Below are 18814 nucleotides of genomic sequence, written 5' to 3' on the forward strand. Positions count from 1 at the left end.
ACATCATATGACCCCTTTAATATTCGCATAACAAAGAAAAAACGTTTTTAAAACTGATGTTTAGAATGTTCAGAGAACATTCAGAAACAATGGGAAACTTAATTGGAACATTAGCTGGGTAGAGTTATCTTGTAGTATTAATGACTTATTATGATTTACAATAATAATGATAAAGAATGAATAGGTGTGTCCAAACTGCTGTCACAATATGTGCCAATTATATCCCAGGCGTGTGTTTTGTGTGTGAAAGATGAATGAGTGTGTGTGGGTGTATATTTAGCACTGAATGTACTTACTGCACGCAGACCATGAGCAGAATGGCTAGGCAGCTGATGACTGACAGTACGACAGCCATAATGACGAGCGCGGTGTGGGTCGTTTCAGTGCTGCTCTCGTCCCGAGACGTCCCGAGAAGCTGGATCCCACAGCGTTCCCCATCATAACCTCTCTTACATCTGAAATAAATCAGACTTTCGTTACTTGAACACAACGTTAATGCAATGTTGACTGAATTTCATTAATTATAAACTCTTTATGTGAATTCCATGTAGTGTGCATGCAGAGAAGTATAGAAGCCTGTTTCTGCCATGGAATAAATAAAAAAGGTAATTACGACTTTCTATCTCACAATTCAGATTTTTATTTTATTTTTATTTTTTGCTTGCACTTGTGATTTTTTATCTCACAATTCAGAATTCCAGTCTCGGAATTCTGAGTTTAAATCTTGCAATTCTTAGAAAAAAAGTAAGAATTGCTAGATTTAAACTCGGAACTCCGAGACATAAACTCCAAATTCAGACTTTTTTTCTCTTGCAAAATCTTGCAATTTTGAGTTTATATTTCACATTTCTGACTTTTTTTCTCAGAATTCTGCATTTACGTCTTGTGATTTCTTTTGTTTTGTTTCCACCATGAAATAACAAATACAAATTTAGACTTTATATCTCACAATTCTGAGTTTATATCTCGTAATTCTTAGAAAAAAGTCAGAATTGTGAGACATAAACCTTAAAATTCTGACTTTCTTACTCGCAATTTCGAGTTTACATCTCACAGAGTCAAGTTCTTGCATGTCTGAATTTATTTCTCAGAACTCTGAATTTACATTTCACCATTTCATTTTTTTTTTTGTTTCCGCCATGAAATAAAAAATAAAAAAGGTAATTTAGACTTTGTATCTCACAATTCTGAGATAGGCCTATCTTTCAATTCTCTGAAAAAGAGTCAGAATTTCAAGATGTAATTTTGAGTTTATATCAACAATTCTGACTTTTTTTCTCTGAATTCTGAGTTTACATCTTGCAATTGTGTTTTTTGTTTCCGCCATGAAAAAAAGGTAATTGTCTCACAATTCTGACTTTTTTCCCCTCACAATTCTCAAGTTTATATCTCACAATTCAGCATTTATGTCACGCAATTCTGAGAAATTGTTCAGAACTGCAAGAAAGAAAGTCGAATTGTGAGATAAGTCGCATTTACCTTTTTATTTCTTATCCCGTGGTGGAAACAAGCTTCTGTAGGTAAGTGTCACTCACACACAGACAGGCTCTCTCAGGCCGCGCAGGTACGTGCAGTGGCCGTGGATGCAGTAGTCCACGTGAGAGGTCAGGCAGGGGTCAGCGGTGGTGCTGTGGCTCCTGTGACTGAGCGTATGATTCGGCTGAACAGGAGTGATATTTTTATTCTTTCTTCTTCCTTTGTTCTTTTTGCGCCCAGCGCGCTTGTGATTCTGCTCGTCTCCTTTACTGACTTGGGTTACTGAAAGACACAAGATATATGAGAAACTTTAATGTGTGTGAGAATATTTGCTTTCTACACTTTTAATTTTCTTTAAAGTGGTTCTTTAAAGGGGTCATATGATGTTGCTAAAAAGAACATTATTTTGTGTATTTGGTGTAATGAAATGTGTTTATGCGGTTTAAGGTTCAAAAAACACATTATTTTCCACATACTGTACATTATTGTTTCTCCTCTATTACTGACTTTGGTTTCTGAAAGATTCATACTTTAATGTTTTTGGCATTTGAATTCTATACTTTGAGTTTTAAAAGTTTAATTAAATGTTGCCATAAATACAGTAAAACAGTGATGCAAGTATGATCCTTTTCACCAAATATCTCTACACTTGCTGCTTGTTTAATTTATTTAATTAAAATGAACAGAATTCTTCAGCATTTTGTTGCACACTTTTGTTTTATTGCATGCAATCAATTTAAATGTTTATAGTTTACTTACCTACTCTATTCATTGAATTCACTATGCATTCTTATTTTTCTTTTTATTTTAGAGTGAAACATGAAACTAAGCATTTAAATATCATATTATTGGGAGATACAGAGTGACAACTGATATTTATATGCATTTTATATAGTCTGCTGTACTGATATAAAGATTTCAATTTAAAGCTATCATCTTACTTTTTGGCCATATAAATATAAGCAACTGCACCAAATTTGGGCCAAAATTGAGTTGTTGTTTTTTTTTTTGCCTCCATATTCTATATATCATGCCTATATCATGCAATAAAATCAATAAACTATTCCATTAAAAATAAATAGATTAAAAAAATAGATTTTTCGGACTATTATTTCATATGTCAGGGTTAAGACAACATAAAACAATGTTTGCATCAAAGGAGGTCTCAGTGTTCACAACCCATGTGATTCATTTCCACAGTGAAACATGCTATTCAGCGAGAAAAAATGTAGGCTGGGACTTGATTTTATCCATCAGGAATTGATTGGGATCAAAAAAAAGTGGGCGTTATATAGCAGAATGGAGCCAGACCTGAATGTGAACGTGAAGGACTACTACCATCCCGAAACACAACCAACATCTGTGGGTTGAAACTTAAGTAACCATGGTAACGTTGTTGCATAGGTGGAGTAAGCTTTGATCATCACGTTTTGATGAAACATTACAAAGTCAACCTTGGAATAATGAACAAAAAGACCAGGCATCCGTTTGATTTCCTCTTGGCTTGAATTGTAGTAATCGAAGGTGCCATTGTCTGAAAATTGCAGGAACAAATTCCACCAGCCCTGGGTGTGTGGCAATCCGATCCAGTCTATCAAGCACTAATTGTAATTTTGCATGGCATTTTATTCTGCACATATTTGATTCTTCATCACATTTAACTATTAACATGTTCCTTTAATGTTTTACAAACACTTTATTTTAGAACATCACTATATTAAACAAACTTTGTTGTCAAATATTTTGCATGAAAAGCGTGCATGTGCTATTTTTCTTCTAATAACTAAATATGTGGTAATTCAATGACATTCAGACATTTTAAAGTAGTGTATGTGCGCTTCTCTCACAGGTATCATCTGGCGACGGCTGCAGTCAAACAAGTCTACACTGAGAATGTTTGAGCAAATGCATTTGATCTGAACACTCCTACTGACTGGAATTCTGCATTTAATTGTCAAAGAAATTCACACACACACACACACACACACACACACACACACACACACACACACACACACACACACACCCACACACAATGAACAGAATTCTTCAGCATTTTGTTGCACACTTTTGTTTTATTGCATGCAATCAATTTAAATGTTTATAGTTTACTTACCTACTCTATTCATTGAATTCACTATGCATTCTTATTTTTCTTTTTATTTTAGAGTGAAACATGAACTGTTTGTTCTTTTTGTAAAATTCACCCAGTCGGTGTGACGCCCTAATTCTCTGTCCTTTGCCATTAACAATAAGCGCTTTGTGACGTCGAACATGACAACAGACAGCCGAGATTTAAACTGTGTGGTGTTCTGGCATACACCTATATAGAAAAAAAGCCGGAGCTCACAGCTATTCAGAGGCATGTTACTACAGGTCGAGTCAATTTCCCAAAGCCTGCCTGTCAGGAGACACAAACACAATACCACACTTCACTCAGCGAGAGACTTACTATCTTGGAGTCTTTCATATTCATCAGTCGATTGTCTTCTGTCAGTTGTCAAAGTGAAATTAAAATACAGTAAACGAATAAATAATAATAAGCAACTGTAGATAATTTACACTCAACATGGAAGAGAATATCTTGCAAATTTCACCCACTTTTTGACTTTTCATCATTTTTTCCAGTTGTTACTTTATCATTGGACAAGGATTTTAACAATTATTTTACATAATTTGTGATCAAAATGACAAAGTTTCTAAGCAATATAAATATTTTAGAGCAAAGCATAACTAGAAATGCATATATTCACGCATAAAAAAATCCCACAACATTTTAAGATTGTATCAATTTCCATTATTTTTTCAGAACTGGAAATCACAGTTTTAATTCCCTTACGATTTCCAGGTTTTTTATTACCGTGGCACACCTGAAGCTGACAGGTCAAATCTAATATAACACAGGGTCAGATCGGGATGGAGAAAACGCAACTCACCGACACAGAGCAGCAGAGAGGAGAGGCACTGTAGGTTCATGGCAGCTGACAGCTGAGTTCTGTGTTGAGTTTCTGTTTGTCATGTACTTATCGTCCAGGAGGAGCTTTTATAGGGAGGTTTCCCTTCACACACACACACAGATAATGTGTGTTTGTGTGTGTTTGTAGGCACCTTTTGTACGATAAATGTTTGACGAGAGTCCACCTGTAGAATATATCCACTGGTCATTCATACACAAGTCATTATGTGAGATTAATTTTCCATTTCACGTCCCTGAGCTATGAAGCTGAATGTTTATAATACTGTACCTCCACTTTTTTATTTGCTGTTGAGATCTGAATGCGATATAAACATGAAAATTGTCCATCTTTATTTTAATTTTAATGGTCAATTGTGAGGACGTTTTACATGCAGTGATGTAGGTGCTTCAGATTTAGGTACACTGGGTCACTGGAACTGAATTTGGCCGAGGATCTTTGAAATATTTGGGATGGAATATGAGACATCATGTCTGGAATAAAAAGAATGAATGAACAGATAAAGAGAGAAGCCAAAATACCACCAGTACACACATTTTGTGCCTGTGTGTGAACACGGCCTCGTGGGTCATTAATTACTGTCCCTGAAATTCCAGGCCAAAAAACTATGGTACTCTACAGAAGAGCGGTAGCTGGAAGAACAACCGGTTTTCTTAGATGAAGCCATGAATAAACGTGTTTGTGCATTTTAAATTCTGTTTGAGTCACCTGCCGTGCAACATGTCCCTCACATCTGCATGGCAATGAGTTTCTGAAGAGCCCAAAAGGAAGAGAATTTCAGCTAATGACCCTGAACCATTAACACAGAACAAACTAAACATCCCATTAGCTGCTAACCAGAATTTAAATAAGAGTAAAATATATTTTGAGACACCACTGGATTCATAAAGCAAAGGTTTCACTCCTTTTAACTTTTGACTAAAAGCAATGCATTTACAAATGCATTTTACATTATCCTATGTAATTTTAAAAATACAGTGAAAATGTGTACAGAGGTCCATTTTTTACAAAGGTAAGAGTGAGTTTTCTTTCTTTCTTAAAATTCCATGTACTCAGTGATAACATCGAACATCCTTTTTTAGCTCAGAACTTACATAATAGACAGGTCTACATGGACAGTGGATGTAATGCTACACTCTAAAAAATGCTGGGTTAAATACAACCCAGTGCTGGGTTAAATAGGGACAAACCCAGCAATTGGGCTGTTTTGACCCAGCGGTTGGGTTAAATGTTTAACCAAACCTTCTGGGTAGTAACCCAACCGCTGGGTCAAAACAACCCAATTGCTGGGTTTGTCCCTATTTTACCCAGCACTGGGTTGTATTTAACCCAGCATTTTTTAGAGTGTACAGTTTTTAAAACAGAAATGACTAAAAGCAGAGCTATTCTGAGGCAGCTCCTTAAAACTTGCCTGCAATGTAAACCAACTTGTTGGTGCAGACCAATGTTATGTGTCTCCTCACAAGTCTAGAGGTTTACACACATACTCATGGTTTCATTTGTGAGCTAGGTACACTCTAAAAAATGCTGGGTTAAATACAACCCAGTGCTGGGTAAAATAGGGACAAACCCAGCAATTGGGTTGTTTTGACTAGTGGTTGGGTTAAATGTTTAACCCAACCTTCTGGGTAGTAACCCAACCGCTGGGTCAAAACAACCTAATTGCTGGGTTTGTCCCTATTTTACCCAGCACCGGGTTGTATTTAACCCAGCATTTTTTAGAGTGTATTAAAAGGAGTTTTTAAAAAAGTGCAGAAAAATGTCCGGCATTTGTTTACTATTTTTTTTAGTACTTTAGATTAACTTACCACTGTTTGACCATGCATGCTGTCTAAAAAGACAAGTTTATCTTGATATTTGTCAGTAATGTTTTGTTATTGTCTACACTACTGTTAAGCATTGTGTAATTCATCGATGTTGGTTAATGTTATTAATACATTCCCTAAATCTAAGACTTACATCAAACCTCATTCAATCATTTCAACAATCATTTATAGAAATAATAGCAGAACTAAAGCCAACAAAATAGACATGTTATTTTCCATATTGCAAAAACAGAAAATGAATCATTTGCAGTTTCGTAATTGACTACATATTTAGAATAAAATTCAAGTACATAAATCATTATTAAAAGTGATAAATATATCAGTCCCATATGGTTTATAATTTGTAGCAAATAGATTTATATCTAAGTTTCAAATAAATTGTTTTATATGCATTTATATGCAACATAGTAACTATTGTTATGTTACCATAGTAAAATTGTCATATGGGCAGTACGGAATTTCAGAGTTCTGCGCATGCGCAGTGCAACTGTTCCGCATTGGGCTCCTTCACGCTTCCTCATTGATAGCGCCTAAAGGAAGATAGCAACGATAGACTGTTTCATTTGCACTCTTAGCAGTTTTTAATACCGTTTTTACGTATTATTATCTTAAACAACTCGGAAGTCTTCTTTAAAAGCCTTGGAAAGTTCAGAAATGTCAAAGCCTCCCCCCAAACCAGCTAAACCAGGTAAGAGGTGCGCGTGGAGGAAAAGCCTACCTCGGCAAGCCTACTAAAGTTTCATTATTTATTCATACGTTTTTGCGTTGTTTATTTGTCTGATAGCTGTACAAACACGCTGGTTTCCGATGCCGTACAATGAAATGTATATAAGAGCATGCAATTTTGGGTCTTCGTGAACTTTCTCCTGCGGGTGGAGTTTGGCGTTTCTCCAGCGCAAAGCAGCGCAACTTTCGTTGAGCTTTTACGCGTTTTACACGCCTGTCGCCGGTTAACATGCGCAAACCACCACATCTTAGCTTAAAGGTTCAAAGAGCAAGACAAAAAATAGTAAAAGGCCTTGCCACAGATGGCAGGAATGGGTTTGGAAAGAGAAAATCACTCAAGCCAGCCATTGGCTGTGGTTCAGAACCACAGCGCGTTTGGTCAGCGTAGACGCACAACGCATTTTTGACTATAATCGGTTCATTCTGAAAAAAAAAAAAATGTTCCTATGATGCCCAAAAATGTTGACTAGATCGACAGATCAACGGTTTTGAGTCACAGCTATTGTCTCACAGTTACTTCCCCATATGAAAGAGCAGCTTCACTGTGCTTATGTGTGCAAAATAACATGACATTTGGACTGGTGATTTATGCACGGTCAAAGATACGTGTTGTAGGTAGAGCTAGACCAATATTATCTTTTCACAACTGGTACAATGCATGTTATTTTCATATCTAAACAACCAATAACAGATTTGCAGAACTGATCAAATGTTTTATTTCTGCTTTTTGACACAATAATACCTATATCTTTAGACTACAGAACTAAAAAATAATGCACATTATGACTTAGTGCTGGGCGGTATGACCAAAAATTTATATCACGGTATTTTTCAAAATGATACCGGTTTCACGGTACAAGACGGTATTTTTTTTTCATGCATGACCGGGTGTTAATCATATTTTCTACTGATTGAGAGAGTAAATACTGCAGTATATTGACTTAGAATGCCCTATTTTACTGTTATGATGAGTGAATATTGTCAGAAAATACCACACTAAATAGTGAATAAACACGACCCCTTTTAATACATGTTAACCAGGAGTCACTCTCATTTATAATCGCAGCATCATCTAATAAAATCAACATGCATCTACACGAAAGAGCGGCTATGCGGTTGTTTTGGCTAGATTACTTTTCTGTCTCATGCAGCGCACTGCCTGCGTCTGAGTAACAAACTAAAAAAAACAACAAACAAAAAAGTGCATGTGATATTAACAGACGAACTATAAATATTATATTCGGTATGAACCGGTATACCGCCCAGCACTATTATGACTATATATTATTTTTTATTAATAATAATGCCATTCCCTCATGCAAAATCACTTGATTGGTCTAAATGGTCACAAATGTAGTTTTGATACTAAAGAACCAGTTATTTAGAAAACTGAACTGAACTATTTATCGGTCCTGTCTCAAGTCGTAGGATGTCCTCTTAGTACAATTTGCCCAGGATATGGGTCTGTGACGTCCAGCATGCAAATTTGGCCAGTTGCGTGAGATGGGATGTTTGGAATACTTAACACAGTATTGTTTAGTAGTGGCCAAACTCAAGTTACACTAACTATTACACTAATAGTGTAATATTAAAATGTGGTGTAGATTCTAGGGGAACCTCGGACATGCCCTCCAACTTTAAGAAACATCTTATTGTCAGTATTGCAGAGAAGATTTGCGACTGGTTGAAGTGACTTCTACACTTCTTAACAATTTATTGTAACTGTAATTTGGGGGCAAACAGAATGATTATATCCAGTGGAGGCCAGTGTTTCTATTTCAGAGCCTGATCTGGAAGTTCGGGAGGGGCCGGTTGGATCCCGCTCAGCAGGGCTTCTCACTTGTTTGTTATAGGCCAAATGGAAATACCTTTGCAGTCAGGAAATGCCCTTAGTTCTTGCTTGTAACGGTTTGATTATTTATACATTTAGGCCTCATGGCTTGGGTTCCGCTGGCTTGGACACTTACGCACATTTCTGTGTCATGTGGTTTGCCCTGCATTTGAGCTGCGTTTAGTTCTGCGATACTACCTGGTTGTAGATGTGATGGTGTTTTGCATATGGTTGGGCTGATAGGTAAAGATAAGGTTTAACAGGTGTAATATTTACTGATCTGTTTCGCCTGTCATTAATGAGCAGAACATAGACAACTCTAGAGCTGAAATGTGTGAAAGAATGCTTCACTGTACAATCATCAGTAACATTCATACAAATGTATGTTTTCAACAGGTCAGGTCAAGGTGTACAGGGCGTTATTCACCTTTGACCCAAGGACGGTGAGTTTCCTTCTTAGTTATACTCTTTCCCTTTGGTTTCGGTTGTTTTAGCTTGCCTGAATTGAGCTCATCATGTATATTTTCCTCTTTTTCAGCCAGATGAACTGTACTTTGAGGAAGGAGATATTTTGTACATCTCAGATACAGTAAGTTTATAATCTCGCTTGGAAGTACTGATAGTTCCTCCTGTGATTATGGAGATAAAGAGCATTATATTCATGGCAGTGTTGGTGATTTTGTACTGATTGCTGGGTTTATTTTCAGAGTGACAGTAACTGGTGGAAGGGGACATGCAGGGGAAGGACTGGTCTTATTCCCAGTAATTATGGTAAGGAAAACAAGCGGCAAACTAGAACCTACAAACCATCGATAATTTATTAGAACATCTTCGATGACTGTAAAGCTGGCTTTTGTAAAATGTGACCCTGGAGCACAAAACCAGTCTTAAAGGGGTCATATGATGCTTTTTTAAAGATCATTATTTTGTGTATTTTGTGTAACAGAATATGTTAACATACTTTAATGTTCAAAAAACACATTACTTTTCAAATACTGTACATTATTGTAGGTCCTCTTTTTAGGGGGGCTTGGCAGAGTCTTAACTTTTATAAAGAATATCTCTTTGGTTTTGGTCCTACTGTAAATATATTAAAACTTAATTTTTGATTAGTAATATGCGTTGCTAAGAACTTCATTTGGACAACAAGTCGATTTTCTCAATATTTCGATTTTTTTTTTTGCACCCTCATGTTCCAGATTTTCAAATAGTCCTAACAAACCATACATCAATGGAAAGCTTAGTTATTCAGCTTGATGTATAATGATGTATAAATCTCCTTATGACTGGTTTTGTGGTCCAGGGTCACAAATGTGTAAACGTGACTTTTACAGTCTTTTATGACATCAGGAAAGTTTTATTAGAGATAATCAGTGGTGTTTGCTAAAGAAATCCTAGAAATACTATTACTATTGCACATACACATGGGGGTTAATGATTGGAACAAAACCCAACCTTAAGTTCTCTTTTTATGCATTATATGCTATTACTTTTCAAAGCTTTACCTAAATTTGCCTGGATGACAATAAATTGGGTTAAAGTATCCTGTAGTCATTGATATACATGCATCTGTGGGTGTATCATTCTTATCTTGATGTGATTTGCCTTTTTCCAGTGGCTGAGCAAGCAGAGTCCATAGACAACCCCATGCATGAAGCAGCCAAGCGAGGTACCCAAATAGAAACCTATCTAGCATTTTGTTTATTTGGTAACATGGTGAAACAATCAAATGTTTTGTGTGTGAATGCAGGTAATCTGAGCTGGCTCAGAGAGTGTTTGGATAATAAGGTTGGCATCAACGGACTGGACAAAGCTGGGAACACCGCTCTCTACTGGTCCTGTCACGGAGGACATAAAGGTATAAAAGATGCACACATGCTTTAATTGTTTTCACATTTTAAAATTGAATCTGCAACAGTTTTGCACAAACTTACAGCCTATAAGAACGCTGGTTTAAGCCTGTTTTGTCCAATAATGGCACTTAGTGGCAAATAGTGGCAAGATGAAACTGTAGGAAACTTTTTCCTCGTCGAAGCAGAGACCAGGAGACTCTTGGGTATCTTCAGCAGAGTTCTTTATTGAGAACACGCTGCGTGGCGCTGCAGTCATCAAAAGTCTGACTAACGTAGTGATACATTGTAGTTTATATACATTTTAAGGGGGCGGGATACATTCCGTAGAGGTGGAGACAATCTAACCCATAGCATGCAAATGAAGTACAGGAATCAGCCCGACACAGGCATTTTCCCAGCCTTGATCTCATCAGTATAACAGTGTCATTCAATGCATAGGTGCTGATCCAATCAGTCTGACAGTATCGCCATACTTTCGCATTATCACAGAGACAAAGGTACAGCTGTGCTTTGAGCTTAAAAAGCCAGATGGTCAGGAAGAGCATAAAGACAAAAGGTCATTATCTCAGAAACCTGGGCTTCTTGATTTGATCTCCTTAGAAAGGTCATCCTTTTTTTTACCTCAAAATGTAAAACACAAGGTACATACCTTTTTCAGTATGTATTCTATTACATTGGAACCTAGATTTAACATTTTATAAATTTGTAATACAACAAAACGTTTAACCTATTGTGTTTTTTTAGATGTGGTGGAGATTTTGCTGAGTCAGCCGAACTGTGAGCTCGATCAGCAGGTAAATCTGATGTTGGTTAAAATGTTTTTGATCAATCACTGTTCTTGAGATCGAATGCATTTCATTTGAATTTGTTAAAATGCACAGTTGAGATAAGCTTACAAAGGTCTGTATGCAAAAAGTGACTGAAACAGAAGCAATGCTTAATGTTCTTTACTCAATTTTACTCGTAATAAATAGCATTTCCTCAACAGAATAAACTGGGAGACACGGCTCTACACGCAGCTGCCTGGAAGGGTTACTCAGATATAGCTGAGATGTTGCTTAATAAAAGTGAGTGAATTCGTTTTTTTTTCCCTTAGAAACATCTACTTGTATATATATGTGATACTAGGGTGGGGCAGGGCTTGACAGTGAGAGTATTTCACTTGCATTTGCGACTAAAGAAACATGCATTCAGGAGCATGTGTGTGAATGAAAAAAGTCCTCAGTTTTATGAAATTTAAGGTCATAAAAAGTCTTAAATGTCCTAAATTGTATAACAAACGTCTTAATGATCATTTTAAAAGCAGGAATCGCGAAAAAGCCTATTGTTATTATAATACTTCAAAAGGCTGATTTAAATATAGAAAACATTCTGAAATAAATATGAGTGCTGCACATTTCAAAATAAAAATGTGGCACTGTTGAGCTTTACATGATCGTGGTTTCAGAGCATTTAAGGCAATCATTTGCTTATGATCGGCTTGATGAATTATGACAGTGTTTACATAATGGTGTTTACTGTTTAAAGTAGGCCTATAAATAGTTAAATGGTTGCATAAATTTTTTTTTCTTTTTCTAAAGTTTTCAATTTGGGAGCACATGTGCTCCTTGGGGAAAATGTAAGCATTAAGCCAAAAATATTGAGCTCCTAATTAATTGCATTTTCATCTTGAAGTGACCCAATATCAGTGCTTAAAAGAATTTGGCTTTACATTCATTACTAGTGCAGCCACATTTGATAGCTAAATAAATGTAAATGTTTTCTTGGGTCTTATGTTTAATCTTACACATTAAATTTTGGTAAGTTTGAGGGTTTCCTGTAGCATTTCCATTATTTGTTCATAGAGAATGTCTTGAGTATCAAAGCAAACTGGATTATTTAGGCTCGACTTTAGTAAAATAAATCAAGTTCAACATAAATCCAGCTGCATTCAAATTAACTTCACACGGATTATGTGAGAATAGTGGAATAATTTGACAAACAATGGGCCCCATGACACATGAACGCAACAAATTTCTATGTAAAAAGATTTGTAAAATCATTCTTACATAAAGCCTTAACGGGAGTGATCTAGTTTTGTTGCGACACGTATCCGGTTTAAATCAATGGCGAATCAATTTGTAATTGAAATGTAAAAAATCAAGTACAAAGACATCTTTTTTTTTTTTTGTATCGGTATCTGCATGTTTGATATTTTTTTGCATTGTTTATATTGCATATGTGTTGTTCTAGATGCCAGGACAGACGTGGTTAACAATGAGAAGAAGACCGCTCTGGATATGGCCACCAATGCACAATGTGCCTCTCTGCTGAAGAGGAAACTGGGAGGAGGTGAGTCACAAGGTGTCTCCTTTCAGTTACCTCCTTCAGATGTCACTTCCTGTGAGAGAGATTCACACTTAACTGTCTCTCTCTGTTGAATCTGCAGTGATTCTGCGGACCCACAGTAATGCGGAGGAGTATCTCGATGATGAAGACTCCGACTGAGAGAAGAGCAGCACTAATAAAGTCCATTCATTCCTACATTCATTCCAACACAACATGTATATAGATCAGAATATATGTGCGAGAAACATTACTTACAAAGGTGGGGAGGATATGAAAGCTGGTTGTCGTTGTCTGATTGTCTCAACTTTCTTCATTCCAGTTCATTGTAAACGTATTGCAGTACTTGTCTGTTCTGTACATGTTTAGGATGGACACAGTGAACATTTGTTCTTCTATTTGCTGCTCCTCTCTTAACTGTATTTATTCCATAGAACTGTCTTTTTGATTTTAAAGTGCCTTCTTTAAGAGGGAGATCGCCCAGAATGTCTCAGAACACTGGGTCTTTATTGGAAAAGTTTTATGCACGTGTATGTGGTTAGCGTGTGCGTTTGAGCATTTTACCTGTTTGTGTGTGTGTGTGAGATGTGCTTGATGATAGCTTCTGAGATGCATGTAAATCTGAATGCTATAACTATGCAAATAAATCAGTGGCCTTTGCTTGATATGCAAGACTCAAGCTTGGAGCTTGAATATAATGGTATTTGTATGTCGTTTTTTTTCATTGTGTGCATTAATTTAGCCATTTTCTAGTTTACGGTTGATGTATTTTGTATTTTAGTGTTTCACCACTTTACATCATATTTAATCAGATTATCATGTGCTATTCAACACGGGACATACTAGAGAAGATTATATTTAGGGCCCGAGCACCGATGGTGTGAGGACCCTATTGGAATTGCTCCGTTTCTTATTAGGGCCCAAGCCACTAAGGCGCAGGGGCCTATTGTTTTTCTAAGGATTATTATTATTAGGAGTCAAAGATATAGTGCCACCAACTGGCTTTAGGAAGTGTGTCGTTTTCAAAATGGTTTAAATTCAGCATCTTATTTTTACTTGATTTGCTTCAAACTTCATCAGATTAATGTCAAAACAATGCCGATGTAAAACTGTTGAGAGGATATTGATATCTAAAATTTTGATGCCACGGCAACATGTCAAACTTGAATATTCTTTTCTGGTGATTTTGATTCAGATTCACCAAACGTGGTACATATATTGTTCTCATCAAGCCGGACAACTTTCTAATTTACAGTAATTAGCTAGGACCAACAGGAAGTCATCTATTTTGATTTGAATGTGGATTTTTGGAAAAATATGGCTGTAAATGAATGCATACTCCTCAGAGGAGAAATATGCTATACACACCAAACTTTGCCTACATGATGCCAAAACATTGAGGAACTTAAATTGTGGATGGATTTTGGATAGCTTGAACAGTTTTGCTGTGGTGATTTATTAAAGTAACAGTAAAAAAGATAACAGTAATTTTCTCATATCTTTAAAGTTCGTTATCCTAACTATTCGTACATGTACGAAAATCGGTACACGTGCGTAACAGACCATTACCTACAAAAAAGTCTCATGATACAAAATCCAAAACCCAACAGGATGCACGTTATTTTGAATTTACTGTACAATTTTTGTGCAGTTTTTGACATTTCCAGGCCTCGTACTTTGACGAACTCCTCCTACAGTTTTATTCGGATCATCTTCAAATTTGGTGAGGGTCATCATAAGGCCTTTGTGACGTTAAATTGCGAAGATCTTGAGTTTTCGTCAAGGGGCGTGTCCCTGGCGGAAGATTGGCACATATAAATAACTTTGACATATTCCTCCTATATTTACCACTTCAAATCCATATTGCTCGCCGTTGACTGTTTTACTAAAGCCGGCCGCTGGCGGTGAGCCCGGGTGCGAGGGCCCATTCATCGCTGCTTGCAGCTTTAATTAAACCTTACTTTTCAAAATGGCATGATTAAACTGAGTAAGTTGATTATATTCTTCTATATCTTCATAATGAAATTGCTTTCATTTTTAACATGTTTTAAAGGGATAGTTCACCCAAAAATAAAAATTCTGTTATTCACACACACCAAAACTTGTGAAGTTTCCTCCTCCTGTTGAATTTAAAAGAAGATATTTTGAAGAATGTGGGTAACCAAAAAGTTGCTGGTTGACTTCCATATAGATTGACTTTTCATAAAAAAACACTATGGAAGTCATTGGTGACCAGAAACTGTATGGTTACCCACATTCTTCAAAATATCTTTTCTTGTTCAGCCGAAGAAAGAAATTCATACATGTTTGGAACAACTTTATGGCGAGTAAATGATAGATTGATTTTCGGATCGCTTTTTTCATTAAAGGGTTAGTTCACCCAAAAATGAAAATTCTGTCATTAATTACTCACCCTCATGTCGTTCTAAACCCGTAAGACCTCCGTTCATCTTCGGAACACAAATTAAGATATTGTTGATGAATTCTGAGAGCTCTCTGACCCTCCCATAGACAGCAATGTAATTACCACGATCAAGGTCCAGAAACGTAGCAAGGAGATCGGTAAAATAATCCATGTGACATCAGGGGTTCAACCGTAATTTTACGAAGCTATGAGAATACTTTTTGTACGCAAAGAAAACAAAAATAACGTCTTTATTCAACAATTTGTCTCCTCCTCGTCACCCTGGTGCCATTTTGGAGAATATCCACTGAACGTAAACAGCGTATGCTATTCTGTGTCAGCTGCGTCACGCAGATACATTGTTTTCATTCAAATCAAAGTGTAAACAACGTGGAAAACGTATCCGCGTGACGCAGCTGACACAGAATAGCATACGCTGTTTACGTTCAGTGGATATTCTCCAAAATGGCACCAGGGTGACGCGGAGGAGACAAATTGTTGAATAAAGTCGTTATTTTTGTTTTCTTTGCGTACAAAAAGTATTCTCATAGCTTCGTAAAATTACGGTTGAACCCCTGATGTCACATGGATTAGTTTACTGATCTCCTTGCTACGTCTCTGGACCTTGATCGTGGTAATTACATTGCTGTCTATGGGAGGGTCATGGAGGTCTCTGAATTCATCAAAAATATCTTAAATTGTGTTCCGAAGATGAACGGAGGTCTTACGGGTTTAGAACGACATGAGGGTGAGTAATTAGCGACAGAATTTTCATTTTTGGGTGAACTAACCCTTTAAAACATGATGTCAGGTCAACCACAAACCTTGTTGCAATCTAGTTTTTTCATTTGGCTTAAAAACAGATGTGTTTGTGGTGTGGTCCTTATTAACTTACATTTGCGTCTAGTTTGTGCCGCTTTTTTATGAACTCTTGGCTTTGAGAGCAACACGATTAATGGCAAAGAAATTAAATAATAGTGTTTATTTTACAGGTTACTACTTCACTCTTATTCTATATATGCACAAGGTAATGTAATGCTAATAATAAAGAGTGTATGTGTGTCCAGTCTTTTAAGCAATATATAAGTGATTTTGTATTCAGTTTCAGAAGATTTAGTTTATTTCTGAACCAGGAACTATAAGGTCATTGACCCACCTATTGCATTTACTGGAAGATCTTTCAAAGTAACTGCAGTTTAGTGGCCTCATATTACATCTTGCCAATTGAACAAAAAAGAATGTTCTGAAATAATTTGCTGACTTCTCCATTTGTTCTGCTGAAAGTGCGTTTTAGATTATGATACTGAACAATACACTAATGCAACAAAAGGTAAAAATCAGTAGTTTTAGTGTGCAATATATTCAAGATGTGATTTGTTTGTTTTAAATCTTAATTTTGACCACAGGCCTGAGCTCAGACATTATATTGAATGCATATTAGCAAGGGGCTTTCAATTAAATCATATGGTGGCTCTAAAAAGCCAGATTAGTGTAACAGCCAAATGGTCTTAACATTCTTTATCATACTATAAAATGTCATTCTGATTATTTTAGTGGAATGTGGAAAATATTAACTTTTATATTTATGCATTTGGCAGACACTTTTATCCAGGGTGACTTACATTGCATTCAAGGTATACACTTTATCAGTGCATTTATTCCCTAGGAATGGAATTTATACAAAATGAACTTACAACAGATAGAAAACATAACATTTTGCGAGCTTTTAATGAGATTTCAATGTAAACACCGCAAATAAATCAACGATGCATAAATTCAGATCCTGGTGTTTATTCAATGTCTTGTACAGTCCATTTAGATCCCAAGTTTTAAATACAATGTGCAAGTCATCAGTCAATGTAGAACAAAATATGACATCACCCTGAAAAAGAAAATTTTTAAGACTTTAATTTACTTGCATACAGTAGGAAATCGGATGAAGTGAAAAAGGGGGAAAATGTGCATCACAAACTCATTACATATAAGAAATTAAGACAAAAATCATTGTAAGTAAATCACAAAACATGCCTAGTGGCAATAGGCACATTGTGGATTACCACATACTCAACGAAACAGGCATCTGGGCCCAAACTGGTTTCTTTAAGAAGGCGTTTTATAAGAATAAAATATGTAATTATAACAGCAGAAGTAAGTTGGTTCCACAGTTAAACTCTCATAAAGGCATAAGGATGGCAGCTCAAACCACTCCAGCCATCCAGAAAAACAAAGACCACCCATGAATATAAAAATAGAAACAATCATCAACAAAAAAAAGGTCAAAGAGCACACTTTATAAAGTGATCAGACAGAGAAATACATGCACAATAAAATCAGGGCTGAGCAAACTCTGAGTACCAAAAATTAGAAAAATATACAGAATATGGCACTGAGATTTTGATGATGCCAAGCTGTTATTGCACCTTTAAGAAGAACCTGATGTGGCCAGTGGAGAAAAGAAGCGAAACAGAATAACAGAGAGTGTTATACCAGACAGCAGCAAAGAGATGCCCTAAATGTGCAAACAGAAGTGTGCATACGCATGTTCAAGTTAAGCTCAGTGTGTGTGTAACAAGTATAAAAATACATCTTGATTTGTCCAATGCAGTCGATAATATCTAAAATAGCTCCACACAATTTAAGGACCATAATTTAGTCTCTAGATCCAGGGAAAGCATTTTAAAAAGGCTGTTAAAAATCGTCATAGCCTCCCTGAAGATCTACACTTCTCTGACAGTGCTTTGGCACAGGTACAAGCTGGTGTAATGCTCACTATCGTCACAAGATGACACTGTGACGAACTGTAAAACTCGACCCTTGGGACTTTCGATATTGGCGTGCATGTTCAAACACTCTCTCCTCAACACTATCAGACTCTAGCTGAAGAGCTTGACAAAGCAGTTTTGGCAGTAGGGTTTGTCGTTTTGCTCTTTGAATGTGCCCTTGTTCAGCTGTTTAAGGCAGAAGGCGCAGACGAAATGCTCGGGGTGAAACTTCTTGCCCATGGCGGTGATGCAGCGGCCGGTAATGGGTTTCTGACAACCGGAGCAGAGGGAGCCGCGGTGCTCGTGGTAATGAGCCTCACAGTAGGGCTGCCGTTCATGCTCGAAGAAACTGCCGTTCACAAACGGAATGAAACACTCCTGTGGAGGACAGAGTGAAAACGCAGACATCAGTCAGTTATGCAGGAATGATTCAAATAATGCTACAATAAAACAGCACAGATAATACATGCAGCAATATAGAAACGTCTGATATTAAAATGTGCATACATTCAAAACACACAGATAGCAACATAAACACAAATCTTCCAAAACCAATATCTAGAAAGCAGCATGGCTTACGATTGATCACGTCTATATGAATTAATATACGTATATATATATATATATATATATATA

At 36.6% G+C, this 18814-nt stretch overlaps 3 protein-coding genes across 3 annotated transcripts in view; 1 reads left to right on the top strand and 2 right to left on the bottom strand.

The window, feature by feature from the left end:
- The window catches only part of areg (amphiregulin), a 12429-nt gene extending 7977 nt beyond the window's left edge, over positions 1-4452 (bottom strand). Inside the window, exons 1-3 of the mRNA XM_016449740.1 lie at positions 4413-4452; positions 1536-1758; positions 297-455 (exon numbers count right to left, since the gene is read on the bottom strand). Of these exons, the coding sequence (XP_016305226.1) occupies positions 297-455; positions 1536-1758; positions 4413-4452 (422 nt within the window). The remainder of the gene's footprint in view (positions 1-296; positions 456-1535; positions 1759-4412) is intronic.
- Positions 4453-6740: 2288 nt separating this feature from the next.
- LOC107659617 (osteoclast-stimulating factor 1-like) lies at positions 6741-13710 on the top strand. The gene is made up of 10 exons (XM_016448660.1): positions 6741-6965; positions 9231-9277; positions 9373-9423; positions 9542-9605; positions 10450-10503; positions 10585-10692; positions 11432-11481; positions 11676-11754; positions 12920-13018; positions 13116-13710. The coding sequence occupies exons 1-10, from the start codon at positions 6932-6934 to the stop codon at positions 13172-13174; spliced, it is 645 nt and encodes a 214-aa protein (XP_016304146.1). The 5' UTR covers positions 6741-6931; the 3' UTR covers positions 13175-13710.
- A 3483-nt stretch (positions 13711-17193) lies between these two features.
- Positions 17194-18814, bottom strand: part of LOC107659710 (paxillin-like) — a 47499-nt gene continuing 45878 nt past the window's right edge. Inside the window, exon 10 of the mRNA XM_016448829.1 lies at positions 17194-18556. Within this exon, the coding sequence (XP_016304315.1) occupies positions 18290-18556 (267 nt within the window). The 3' untranslated portion in view covers positions 17194-18289. The remainder of the gene's footprint in view (positions 18557-18814) is intronic.

Source organism: Sinocyclocheilus anshuiensis, unplaced genomic scaffold (assembly GCF_001515605.1).
Source record: "Sinocyclocheilus anshuiensis isolate Anshui unplaced genomic scaffold, SAMN03320099.WGS_v1.1 scaffold433, whole genome shotgun sequence".
Classification (NCBI taxonomy): Eukaryota; Metazoa; Chordata; class Actinopteri; order Cypriniformes; family Cyprinidae; genus Sinocyclocheilus; species Sinocyclocheilus anshuiensis.

What these genes read in the sequence shown, in the direction of transcription:
- LOC107659617 (XM_016448660.1), top strand. Translation starts at nt 6,932, where the DNA reads ATGTCAAAGCCTCCCCCCAAACCAGCTAAACCAG. An exon ending in CCCCAAACCAGCTAAACCAG is followed by an intron (nt 6,966 to 9,230) that starts GTAAGAGGTGCG and finishes TGTTTTCAACAG; the next exon opens with GTCAGGTCAAGGTGTACAGG. An exon ending in GAAGAGGAAACTGGGAGGAG is followed by an intron (nt 13,019 to 13,115) that starts GTGAGTCACAAG and finishes TTGAATCTGCAG; the next exon opens with TGATTCTGCGGACCCACAGT.